The sequence below is a fragment of the Leptidea sinapis genome, chromosome 5 (assembly GCF_905404315.1).
Source record: "Leptidea sinapis chromosome 5, ilLepSina1.1, whole genome shotgun sequence".
Classification (NCBI taxonomy): Eukaryota; Metazoa; Arthropoda; class Insecta; order Lepidoptera; family Pieridae; genus Leptidea; species Leptidea sinapis.
In genome coordinates this window covers 1,264,070-1,278,094 of record NC_066269.1, presented here as the reverse complement: position 1 = coordinate 1,278,094, position 14,025 = coordinate 1,264,070, and the positions used below count along the sequence as shown (strand labels likewise).

Here is a 14,025-nt window from a genome sequence, read left to right as displayed (position 1 = left end):
TTCATAGAAATATTTAAAGGACATCTGTCAATAAAATTAAAACAAAAGTCATGACATCATACCTGCTACCATGCCTGACCTACGCATTACAAACTTGGAAGTACACATCAAAATTAAAAACAAAGTTACTACATGCCAACGCGGTATGGAACGAAGTATGCTGAATATTGCGTCATGCTCGTGAACGGGCGTTACTTGCGGTGGCAGGATGATCCTGTAGCCGGAAACTCTGCTTCATGGTTTTAAAATTAAAATTATATTTTTTATAATTGCTAATAAAAGAGTCGCTTCATAACTTTATTTATTTACGGTGTGTGTGGATTGATGCATCTACTGTACCATGGCCTACTAATATTGTTGATACAGTAGTAGTCGGCCGTGACTGTACTCAATAACTCTTGTTTTACGTGTTAATTTACTTTTTTTTGAGTATTTGTAGTTTGAGTATTATTGCTGCATCACTTAACATATATTGTGAATGAAATGATTTGTGAGTGATTGTCACAATGAGTTTCTTGCCACTTCTTCTTATTAAAGCTCAACCCTCAAAGGCGGTGGATAAAAAAAGAACAGTAATTTCCTTGACCTGCATGAATAAAGTGATTTTGATTTGATTACCCTTAACGATTGAATTTTGATTACTGTTAGTAAAAATATTATCTAATATATAAAATTCTCGTGTCATGGTGTTAAACATTGAACTCCTCCGAAACGGCTTGACCGATTCTCATGAAATTTCGAGTGCATATTGGGTAGGTCTGAGAATCGGACAACATCTATTTTTCATCCCCCTTTATATTAAGTTATTATATATATCCTCTCCTTTATAATAACTTAATATATAAATATATATATTAACACGCCGATATTTATGAATGGTGTAGGTAATTTGGCTTAGCGATGAATTCATCTTTCGTCACGTTTTATTCTCATAACAAAAGACAAATGAACAACAAATTGATCCTATAATGGTTCTATTTGTCCACAAGAAATACGGAATACCAGAATAAGTTGTGTCAACTTAAATATAAAACAATGCTTTTCACTATGTTTACAATAATATGATTTTATTACATTATAACTATCATTTCGGGGAAGTGTACCAAGAATACTGGCAGCATTACCGCGTTGGATAGCTAGGCTGATCCGATAGCCGAAATAGCTGCCAGCCCTTGAGTTTCCAGTAGCCAGCCCTATAGAGGCGCGTAGATAGTCCTTTGTACATTCTCCAACATCACGGGCCAAGTGCCTCGACATCAAACGGCACAAAGATGTAAGTAAGTCTCCGACCGATATATCATTGCGACGTTTATATACTAACGACTACTGTAATACAGGAGTTAGATTTAAATGATAACACATATTGTATAATTTATGATTTTAATTATATCATTGTAGATATGCCATTAAAACGCCTACTTATTACTATTTATTATTACAAGATAGTAAACAATATATAAATGTCAGATATTTTTTTTAGTACCAATCAGACAAAATGATTCGTGCCACTGTTTTGCTTTGTGTCTTGGGATTCGTAGTAGCTTCCCCACCATTGGTGAAGAGCCGTGAAGAAATACAGGCTTTTAGAAGTTATTTAGAAAGCACTAAATCTAGTAAGTTTATAGTTATTATCTTAATTATGGCTTATATTATCTAAAATAATTTATTCGATTTCACAAAAACTTTCAATAAAATTTGGAATAGTTGATTGTTGATACCTTAACAACACTCCTTTATAAATCTGTAGGCTCTCTGTATGTCCTTTTATAATCAAAATGGCTTAACTGATCTTGAGGTAATTTTGCGTGTTGTAAGAATATATAATATTATGTTGGAATCAATTGAGTGTACGTTGAATTCTCGGTAAGTTAGTTGCGATAGACTTTCCGTTTCTGAATATGATAATTGCTTAAGGTGGTTTTCTTCTTTACCTCATAGTTGCTTAGGGTGTTTGTTGTGTAAAAGTCTTGTCATGGATCTTATAGTAAAGCTTAGAGGAAAGAGCACTATATTCACGTTTTGCGACGGTGGTTTTACATTTTATTAGCACATACTTGGGTGCGACGTCGTGCAATAAGTCGCAAAGAAGGATAGGGCGGTGTGCTTTCTTAAAATGCTCCGGAGAATGAAGAATTAATTATTGATCGTTAGAACTTGACACAATTGTAATAGTGCATACACACCGTAATATGTTTTAACATAACTATAAAATAATAAATGGTTATGTGTGTTATTTGTTAGGTTGATACGCTTCACGTTGACAATCAAATCAAGATTGATTGTATATGCCCTAGCTATGCAATCAATCATAAAACTTCATGCAAAATTTTGCATACACGTTGTCAGTGGTACTTGATGTCAGTGGTACGGTAAAGGAAATAGAGCATATTTTGTCCCGAAAGAGCAGTTCCTGAGGAAAAGTAATGCACCTTTGATGGCGATGAAGTCAAAGAGCGTTAGTCCTCACCAATATCGAAGATGATTAAGGTAATATTACCTATGAAAACCATTTCCTTCCTATTGCTCAGACATTGTAAGGAGTCATTTTTGTTCTAAATAAAAGGTAGTAAATGTATTTTTTATAAAGTGTATTAGCAATATATTTCCCAATAAATTGAAGAGGAGAGAAATTGAGGAGTTGTTTGACCGGTTCGGCTACGGAATTCCACCTTCGGACGACACGCCACAAATTAGAATATCATTCCCACCATCTGGTTATGTGGCGTTCATCCACATTGCGTTTTCTAATTTCCTGTTAATTTTTTGAATATGTGTATGACATAATACGTTGGACGCTTGTTGTACTTTTTATTATTGGAAATCACATGTTGTAACAAAAAAATCATTAATTGACGTCGGAATATTTAGTTTAAACCTTCGGATAATGTTACTACTCCAAATAACATATCTTATATTTCCAAAAATTTAGAAACGAAATTTTCGGGTGGTTGTCTTCATTTTTTAATCATCAATTATTATTAATTAGTAATTATTATAACCTTTAAATATAACTCGTAAGCCCTGGTCACCTGCCCTCGCTTTATGTTATGAGCAAGGTCACTGGCATGTATTAACGCCTTAACATCAGGTAAAACAAGTAGGGGATATAAAACGCAAGGGGATTCCTTTGGATGTTGTTAATTATGATCTTCTTCTTCTTTGTCCTCGCCTTAACCTGTTACGCGAGATCGGCTTTTGTTAACATGCGGCGCCATGTAGATCGCGTTTTTGCGTGTTCGTCACTGAGTTTCATGTCCCTTTGGACATTCATCATCCAGGTAGTTTGGGATCTTCCTCTACCCCTCTTTCTTGCAGCCATGGAAAGGCACTTTTTACTACATAATCATTATAATATATACAAATAATATTATAGTATTTTACGGTACTTTTAACTGATAATGATACAAATAAGGTATACTAAGAACTACATAATATAATTGTCTATGTTTTAGGTGGCAATGTCGCCAAATTCTTGGTACGCAATAATGTATCTCCGCGCGCCAATATCGAGGAAAACAGCGGCAAGTTCCAAGGTGACATAGTCCTAGATGATACCCTGATCGAAGAGATGGTCCTGAACTACGCAACTGGACGTAACGCTTACATCTGGCCTGACACTAAATGGCCCGAAAATACTGTGGTCTATCAATTCGGAGAGGGAGAATTTGGTAAGCTTTGTGGTTTTGGTGCTAAATCAATTTTAGCTGGTAGACTTTTGCCATATTTTTTATTAAAAATAAAGAGAGATATCGTTAAATATAAAAGATCAAAAATATTCAATTAACTTGCTCTTTTAACGAACCTATTAAGAGCTGACTTGTCGAAAGTCGAAAGTTTCGAAGAGTTTTAACTCAAATCTTAGTATTGCGTCGAAAATAGAGCATCTTTTAAACTAATTGCATCTTTATAGCCTATCGAATTTAGCAATAAGCTTTTACCACGCATTAATATTACATAAGTGACACTTCTTAATCGCGAACGGATTAATATCACGTTTCTATTTAAGATTTATTTGGCTTTGTATAATCGATAAACGTAATACTACAGCTTAGTGTTAATATTCTGACAAAACTCAATGACGCTTGATAAATATTAAGACACAAACGCACCAAAATTATCTTTTATTGTTTCTCGTTAAAAGATATTCTGATCTGCCTTATTAATAAACGCAATGTTAAGTTACTCCAAGTATAAAATTACTTCTGTCATGTAATTCTGTAGTGCCTGTATGGAGCAAGTCATTGATGGCATATTATGCAATACCTTACCATTTTGATAAATAGTAAAAATAGAAGGGATTGAATTGAATTTTTATTTTCAACATTATATCAAACTATTATAATACAAATATCAAAAAAAGTATTTAACGTCAAACAATCTTCCTATGCAAGGATCTTACCCGCGAGATCGAATTAGAAATGAAGGGATCCGATGGAGAATCAAAGTCACCGGCATAGCCTGGATGATTGCAAAACTGAAGTGGCAGTGGGCATGGCACGAGCTAGAAAGACAGATAGCCGTTGCACAAGTAAAATCCTCGAATGGCGGCCGAGTACTGAAAGACGCAGTGTTGACGCAGGCCCCTCACAAGATGGACCGATGATCTGGTCAAGATCACTGGAATATACTGGACGAGGGCAGCGCAAAACCGATCGTCGTGGACATTTTTGGGTGAGAACTTTACCTGGAGTAAGCGTCATTCCACTGAAAACATACCGAGGAAAACCTTACTCACACCTCCGAAGATATATAAAATAAACTCCGGCAACAAAATGGTAAGAAAAAAGAAACCTGGGATATTATAAAAGAAATATGCCAATTAAGCCCGCAAAAAACCTCGGCTAATGAATTATTAAGCTTGGCTTCCAATCCACTGGAATCCCTAGAAGGAGTTAACGATTTCTTCACTATTGTAGGAAGTTCATTGGCTAAAGAAATATTAAATTCCACCAATAAAACCGAAGAACAGTTAATATCCCAACAGGGAACACCCACATAAAGGGAATTCGATAATGTTAAACCCCACAGATCCAATAGAAATTAAAGGTATTCTGGGGAACCTAAAAATTCGCTGCGCACTCGCATGGCAAGAGTATGGCGATGATGGCTTACCTAAGGTATTGGAAAAGGTGGTTAATTCAAGACTAATACGCTACCTTGAACAACATAACCTGATAGCAAGTAACCAATATGGTTTTAGGGCTAAAAAATCTACGGAAGATGCTGTGATCTCCTTTTCCAATACTGTCACCAAGCACATGGACCAAAGAAACAAATGCCTGGGAGTATTTCTTGACCTCAAGAAAGCGTTTGATACCGTGTCCACACCTCTCCTACTCCGAAAAATGGAAGGAATACGAGGTAAGGTATACGAGGAATCGCACTTGACTGGTTTAATAATTACCTATTAGGAAGGACGCAAAAAGTAAAAATAGCAGAATATTTTAGCAAGAACCTAAATGTGACACACGGCATTCCACAAGGTAGCACGTTGGGACCGACGCTTTTTTTAGCATACGCTAATGAAATTTGCAACATAAGACTAGATAATGCCCAACTTTTTGCCTTTGCCGATGACACTGCCATAATATTTCATGGGAGAACGTGGAATGAGATCCGCACAACAGCTGAAATTGGACTTAGTAGGATCACAAAATAATTGGAATAGAATCTACTCACCATAAATGCTCAAAAAACCAAGTACATTTGCTTTAGCATAACGCGAGTCACCCAGCCCCCTTCTAATTTCAAACTTAAGTTACACACGTTTCCCTGTAACAAATTAGAAGTCACTCCTAATGACTGCTCCTGTGAAGTACTCGGTAAAGAAGTAACCATGAAGTACTTGGGAGTTGTCATCGACGAAAACCTAAAGTGGCACCCCCACATCACAGCACTTGCTAATAGAGTCAGGAGGCTAATCCCCGTATTTAGAAACCTCCGTGACGTTGCTGACACCAAATTGATAATACAGGTTTATAAAGCACTATGTCAATCCCTACTGATCTTTTGCATATCTGCGTGGGGTGGAGCAGCCTCCTCACACCTTATTGAGGTAGAAAGAGCGCAAAGAGCTATCATAAAGGTGATGCTCGGTAAACCTCGTAGATTCTCTACTGAGGAACTATACAAAATCACTGAACTTCGTACGGTACGTCAGCTGTATATAGACATCACGTTACACGTTATCATCGGATGCACCGATTTCCACCACTGGACAGTACTCCCCGACGTCGACCTGTAATACACATTCCCCGAACAAAAAGTTCATTTGCACAACGCCAATATAACTATTTGGGACGATATCTTTTCAAAAATATTAATACAAAACTTAAAATTATGCATTGTAATATATATGAACTTAGACATAAACTCAAGAACATGTTAAGAAACCTAAATTACGAAGCTACTGAAAATCTTATTCGATAACCACTACTTAAACCAGGTATAGCATTTGATAAATAAAAAGCTAAACACATACTCACACACACACATACACACACACATACACACACAAACACACAACACACGCCCTAAATTATATATAAAATAGTTTCTGTGTTCATAATTTGTTGCATAACTTCCATTGTTAGACCTTAAAATATGTTGATGTCTATTATTTGACATTTTACATTGCACAACAGGGAAGAGACTGACCCCATGTCACGGGCTGTCCTAGTTTGGGGATCGAGGGTAATTTTAAGCAAAATTGTATTTTTTTTTGCAACAAATAAAGATATATTATTATTATTATTATTATTATTATTATTATTATTATTATTATTATTATTATTATTATTATTATTATTATTATTATTATTATTATTATTATTATTATTATTATTATTGTTATTATTGTTATTATTATTATTATTATTATTATTATTATTATTATTATTATTATTATTATTATTATTATTATTATTATTATTATTATTATTATTATTATTATTATTATTATTATTATTATTATTATTATTATTATTATTATTATTATTATTATTATTATTATTATTATTATTATTATTATTATTATTATTATTATTATTATTATTATTATTATTATTATTATTATTATTATTATTATTATTATTATTATTATTATTATTATTATTATTATTATTATTATTATTATTATTATTATTATTATTATTATTATTATTATTATTATTATTATTATTATTATTATTATTATTATTATTATTATTATTATTATTATTATTATTATTATTATTATTATTATTATTATTATTATTATTATTATTATTATTATTATTATTATTATTATTATTATTATTATTATTATTATTATTATTATTATTATTATTATTATTATTATTATTATTATTATTATTATTATTATTATTATTATTATTATTATTATTATTATTATTATTATTATTATTATTATTATTATTATTATTATTATTATTATTATTATTATTATTATTATTATTATTATTATTATTATTATTATTATTATTATTATTATTATTATTATTATTATTATTATTATTGTTATTGTTATTGTTATTGTTATTGTTATTATTATTATTATTATTATTATTATTATTATTATTATTATTATTATTATTATTATTATTATTATTATTATTATTATTATTATTATTATTATTATTATTATTATTATTATTATTATTATTATTATTATTATTATTATTCAAAGGCTGTGTGTAAAGTAATTATAAGCGTAATCTAAAACCTAAATTCAATTTTTAAATTCAAAGTTCAAATCAAATATGTGAAAAATGGTTTTCCACTAGACATTTTCAGAAAAAAGAGTAAAGACAAAAACAAATACCTTTCAAAAAATTTAAAAGATCACCGGATTGGTATTATTGCTTCTCTTACCTCTTGATATTACATTTATATAACTAATTGATCACTGCTTTAATGCAATAATTCCGTGATTATTTAAATAGATTATTGCAATTTTAGGTCCATTACAGCAAGCAGCGATTCTGGAAGGTATAGAGGCCATAGAGAACAATACTTGTGTTAAATTTCGATACAGGAATCCAGAAGACACCGTCTTTGTAAACCTAACGGTAATTCTACAATGGCTTTTGGATTTATTTTTTATTAGGCTTTGTTGATATATAAACAATTGAATGTAATGTAAAGCGATTATTCAGAGTCCTGCATTTAAAAATGATGCATTTGGAGATTTTATTTAAGAATTTCAAAAAACATGGCATCTAACATGGTCATAGTCCTATCCCGAACCTTTTAAGAAGTTTTGCGTATTTTCTCTCAGAAAATGGACTAAGTAACCACGGTTATGGTTATAATTATTCCTACCTAAGGAGTAAAGTCCTCAATAAGTGATCGATGATAAGGTATATTGTTGTCTTTTTTTATGAAAATAAGGGATGAGACGAGCATGACGCTCAGCTGAAGATAATTGATACGCCTTGCCCATTACAATGCACTACCGGTCAGGATTCTTAAAAAAACAAAAATTCTGACGGCGACTACAATTGCGCTCGTCGCCTTGAAACATAAGATGTTAAGTCTCATTTGCCTAGTAATTTCACTAGCTACGGCGCCCTTCAGACCGAAATACAATAATGCTTACACATTACTGCTTCACGGCAGAAATAGGCGCCGTTGTGGTACCAATAATCTAGCCGGCATCCTGTGCAAAGGAGCCTCCCACTTGTCTGTTTTATGAACATTTAGAAGATTCTTCTACGCTAGACGTCTTTTGGGTACGTTTTGACCAGACATTACGCTAAGCAAATAATCAAACTACTTAATCAAATTTGAAAAATTAATTAATGCTCTATTTTATATCAGGGATCCCCCGATGGATGCTACGCTCACGTCGGCTACTGGGAACCTCGCGGCGTCCATACCATGAACTTGGCTAGAAACTACCCAGGAGTTGGCTGCTTCCGTCACCCCACCATTGTTCACGAATTTATGCACATTCTCGGCTTCTTGCACATGCACGCCACCTACAACCGGGATGAATACGTTCAAATTGTTGAAGAAAACATCATATCTGGTAAGATATCTTGACTATTGCCTCTCAATATATTCTTGATAATGTTTTGTATGTTCATAGGCACAAAAGTGAATTTACTAAAAACTGTCATAAGCATAATTTTAACACCAGGAACAGACAATTATTATAACGCCTACTACTATGCTAAGTCGAGTTAGCAAGTCTTTTGTGGGGCTATGTTTATGCTTTTACAACAAGATCCCAGAAAATTTTAAAAACAAATGTATCACGAAATTCAAAAGATTTTTTAAAAAACGTTTGTGTGGTAAAACTATAACATAAATGACTAGCTTAATGATACGATATTTTCCTTAAAAAAATCTGAGTTTCTTGCGCCAATTCTTCTCAGGTCCGAGGCATACATGTTCGAATGGGTGAAACATGAGATATTATAGACGGCTGGTAATTGATGCACCCTGCCCATTACAATGCAGTGCCATTAACGTAACAAATTAGAAGTCACTCCTAATGACTGCTCCTGTGAAGACTCGGTAAAGAAGTAACCATGAAGTACTTGGGAGTTGTCATCGACGAAAACCTAAAGTGGCACCCCCACATCACAGCACTTGCTAATAGAGTCAGGAGGCTAATCCCCGTATTTAGAAACCTCCGTGACGTTGCTGACACCAAATTGATAATACAGGTTTATAAAGCACTATGTCAATCCCTACTGATCTATTGCATATTTGCGTGGGGTGGAGCAGCCTCCTCACACCTTATTGAGGTAGAAAGAGCGCAAAGAGCTATCATAAAGGTGATGCTCGGTAAACCTCGTAGATTCTCTTAATGATACGATATTTTCCTTAAAAAAATCTGAGTTTCTTGCGCCAATTCTTCTCAGGTCCGAGGCATACTTGTTCGAATGGGTCAAATATGAGATATTATAGACGGCTGGTAATTGATGCACCCTGCCCATTACAATGCAGTGCCGCTCAAGATTATTGAAAAACCCAAAAATTCTGAGCGGTACTACAACTGAACTCATCACCTTGAGACATAAGATGTCAAGTCTCATTCGCACAGTAATTTCACTAGCTACGGCGCCCTTTAGACTGAAACACAGTAATGCTTACACATTACTGCTTCACGGCAGAAATAGGCACCGTTGTGGTTCCCATAATATAGCTGGTATACTATGCAAAGGAACCTCCACCTGATCGGAATACTCCCAAGTCTAGATTAACGTTGACAGATTTTATTATCAATATATATATCAATTATATTTTTTATCAAATTATAAATGACGAAATAGGATTATACAATTGAATTTATCATGCATATAGAACGAGCATGATAATATTAAGTTTTTAATCCATATATTTATGAACAATCTTGAAGTAACTAATCAGGTTAATCCTCGGCCGCTTTTAATTGTTCGCGTGAAAGTCACGAGTAGATACAACTTGAAACAAATATCTGAGCTTAAGGCTGGGGACCGAGCCAACGGCCTTGAAGAATCGTAAAAAAACATGTTAAAGCTAGATAGTTTTAATTAAAATTAATTAGAAATTCTTTATTTGGCTACTATGGCCCACTTAAATATCATAATAATACTGTCAGATATAATTATAATTAAAACATAAATAACATAAAATGTACATAAATTATTAAAATTATTGAATTTTAAATTATAATTAATAACAAATGCCCATATTCCTCAGTCCCTGTGTGCAACGTGCAGTTTACAAATCCGGTTTATATAAACACAGTCGAGCCGATCCGCCAGTGCAGCCAACGTGCTGTTGTTGCTCCCTCGGACTCGGCACACCAGTCACGTGCCTCTCTTTCGCATTATTGTATAGAAACAGTCAACACGGGCTTCGGCAAATATCGCTGTATAGAAACAGTCAACACGGGCTTCGGCAAATATCGCTGAGGCGCTGCAATAGCGAGGGAGCCTCAACAGCATCCTGAAAGCATTGTTGTACTGGACCCGAAGGGTGCTGTACGATTTTTGCGTATAGTCAGTCGACAGGCTGCAGGTATAGAATGAGGTGCAATAGGCCTTAAAAAGAGTAATCTTAACATCTGAAGAGCACCTTGCAAAACTACGAATCACCATATTAGCTCTTACCAACATCGCCCTTCGTTCGCGCTCAACATCTGCGTGATCCTCTCAGGGAAGGTGTTACTAAATGGCCCAGATATTTAAACAGATAACCGTTTCTAACGGTATTCCATTAAGCTTTATTGGTGGCATTTCTGTTACTTTTCTAGGCCCTCCTGAAAGACCATGCACTTGCTCTTTTTAACATTATAAATCAGCCCGTATTCAGCTGCATAGCCCTCACATGTGCTTTTCAACTTTCTGAGTCCACAGACCAAAGCGCTCAGCAGAACCATGTCGTCCGCTTTAGTGTTAATAATTAATACATTTTTAATAGTTATTAATACATTTTCGTAAAATTTTTATCTAGATTGAAAGATTAGCATGGCTCCACCTGTAAATGTTAGGGGTATTTCGGTGAAATTTTTCGCACTGTCTATAAAAAATAGAAATTTAATGAAAAAATTAAAACTCTTTACTAATACTGTAACGCGTTTTTTGTGCTAACAGCTTGTAGAGTAAATCACTTAAAATAAAATACCTATTAGATAATATGAAAGAGCGACATCTCAATTCGATTCACGAACTTGCAGCTGAGTAGCCTTGACAATATTAGGATATCATCCCCACACAGTGCTGTTTTTAAGGAACTTTCTTCCACGTACAACCAAGCTGCGGAATGACCTTCATTGTGCAGTGTTTCCAGGATGATACGACTTCGACGACGACGATGGGTACTTTAAAAATGACGTGTATTATACCGAAAGGTATTTTACAAATAAAAGACCGACAGTGGAATTACATGAGTAATTCCTCTGGTGTTGCAAGATAATGTGGGCGGCGGTAATCACTTAACATACCACTCATACACTACCTGTACGCTCATTTGTCCTTTTCTTCCATAAAAATATTGATATGCTACCATTTCTAATGCCTCTAAATTTCTCTTTTTACTTTCCAGCATGTGTTTTCGAAATATGTGAGATATAGCATTAGTGTTTCTACCTTTCAGGTACAGAACACAACTTCTACATCTATGACCAAGAGCTAGTCAGTAACTTGGGAATTGAGTACGACTACATCAGCTGCTTGCACTACAGCGCATATGCTTTCTCCGCGAATGGAGAGAAAACCATCGTCGCCCTTAAGGTAAAATAATTACAAGAGATTTTTGGGGATGGTTTTGCCATAATCACCACGATTGGCAGGCGGGTTGGCGATAGAAGGATGCTGCTGCCCATCCTCCGTTGTTTGTATCCCTTACCCCCTGGGAGGAGATGGGGTGGTGCTATTCTGGTGCGACACCACACACAAACCAATCGTCATAGCGATCTTTGTGGAAGCCTTTGTCCAGCAGTGGACGTCTTCTGGCTGAATTGGAAATGGAAAGACCTGTATTGACTATGAATACCGAAAAAGCACTCTAGTTATAACGGTTTTGCTCTAAATTAATATAACTAGTAGTTATAAAAAATATTAATTTGTATGATATAATACATTGGATCTGTATGTTTTATTTTTTCAAAACACATTTTGTAACAAAAAAAATCATAAATTGATATCGGAATATTTAGCTTAAACCTAAACGTTCGGTTAATATTATTCCAAATAACATAATTTTTCCTTAAATACAGAAAAAAATACATCGAATGGTTGTCTAAATTTTTTTAAGTCATGAATTATTGAATTATTTATTCATATATTACAACTCGTACGCCCTATGTGCAAATTGTAGAGTTTGTATCTTAGCCTGTTATTCAAATTAGCAAAATTGCTTTGTTGCTTAGTATGAAAATTTACATTTTTTGATGTTTATTGATTGTTGGGCATCTTATAAATTTAAGCCGATTATGACTGATGACTGAAATCAAATGCTGATCTCTCTATAATTCACAATAACACTTCTCTTTATATCTATAGGTCGAATTTCCAGGAATGTGAAAATTACTACAATAAAAAGTAATGTACGTAGGTCACACTTAAACTTTTGCGTACCTTAAAAAAACAAAATGTTATAACCAAAATATTATGTTTATTGCTTTTTAAAATACTCTCCTTTACATTTAAAACATTTTTACATGCAACTTTGTTTCAAAAAATATAACATTCGAAAGTCAAATAGTTTCGATTAGCTAGAAGTGCAATACTTTTGGTTTGCCTCATGTATAATACGAAAATCATCTTACACTCATATAGACGCTCACTGAATAGTATTGCTTGTGGCCACGTCGTGTGCTGGGTGGTCAACACTACTCATATATTAGATGCAGCGCCTTACAAACTAATTTGTTATGTATTTTACAGCCATTGTAAAATACTCTATTTGGTTGAAAATAGTACCCGTTGAGTTTCTTATATGTTTCTCTTACGAGCTCAACTTTTTAACATATTATGATAAATTCTGTAATTTATAAGAAAAATTTGTAGTGACGATTCAAAAGCGCCTAGTTTAAGCTTAAATAATGTTTGTTTTGACTTTGATTATAACTATGTTGGTGCCCTTGTATTGTGGTGTTTCATTTGATTAAATTGTTTATAATTGTTTGGAATACACCACAGATCATACCACTTAATATCAAATTAAAAACAATTGAATATTTTTTCTCAGGAACACGAAGGTGTAATGGGGCAGCGTGAGTTTGTTACTGACAAGGATTGGCTCAGAATCAACAGACATTACAATTGCCCTGGCGCTTGGGATTAACACCATATCAATAAAGAACTAATTAATAACAATGAGGCCATTTAATTCCAACAACCTTTAAAACATGTTTCTTAAAACCAGGTATATATTACGTAGCAGTATGATGTTCCAAACACTATAGGCCTCCTAGCTAGCTTACTCTGTTTCCTCTCTCTGCATTCATTGTCATCGATACATATTCAGGTATCTAGAACCAGCTGAAGTCTAACTCTGTTTATTTCTCCAGTAGCATTAAGTTTAATC

General features: G+C 33.7%; 1 protein-coding gene across 1 annotated transcript; it reads left to right on the top strand.

Moving 5' to 3' along the window:
• Window positions 1–1,480: 1,480 nt before the first annotated feature.
• On the top strand, window positions 1,481–13,807 carry LOC126964678 (astacin-like metalloprotease toxin 5). Its single transcript, XM_050807941.1, has 6 exons — window positions 1,481–1,613; window positions 3,453–3,668; window positions 7,960–8,069; window positions 8,821–9,031; window positions 12,091–12,227; window positions 13,687–13,807. Exons 1-6 carry the CDS (start codon window positions 1,496–1,498, stop codon window positions 13,780–13,782), a joined length of 888 nt encoding a protein of 295 aa, XP_050663898.1. The 5' UTR covers window positions 1,481–1,495; the 3' UTR covers window positions 13,783–13,807.
• The last annotated feature ends 218 nt before the right edge of the window (window positions 13,808–14,025 follow it).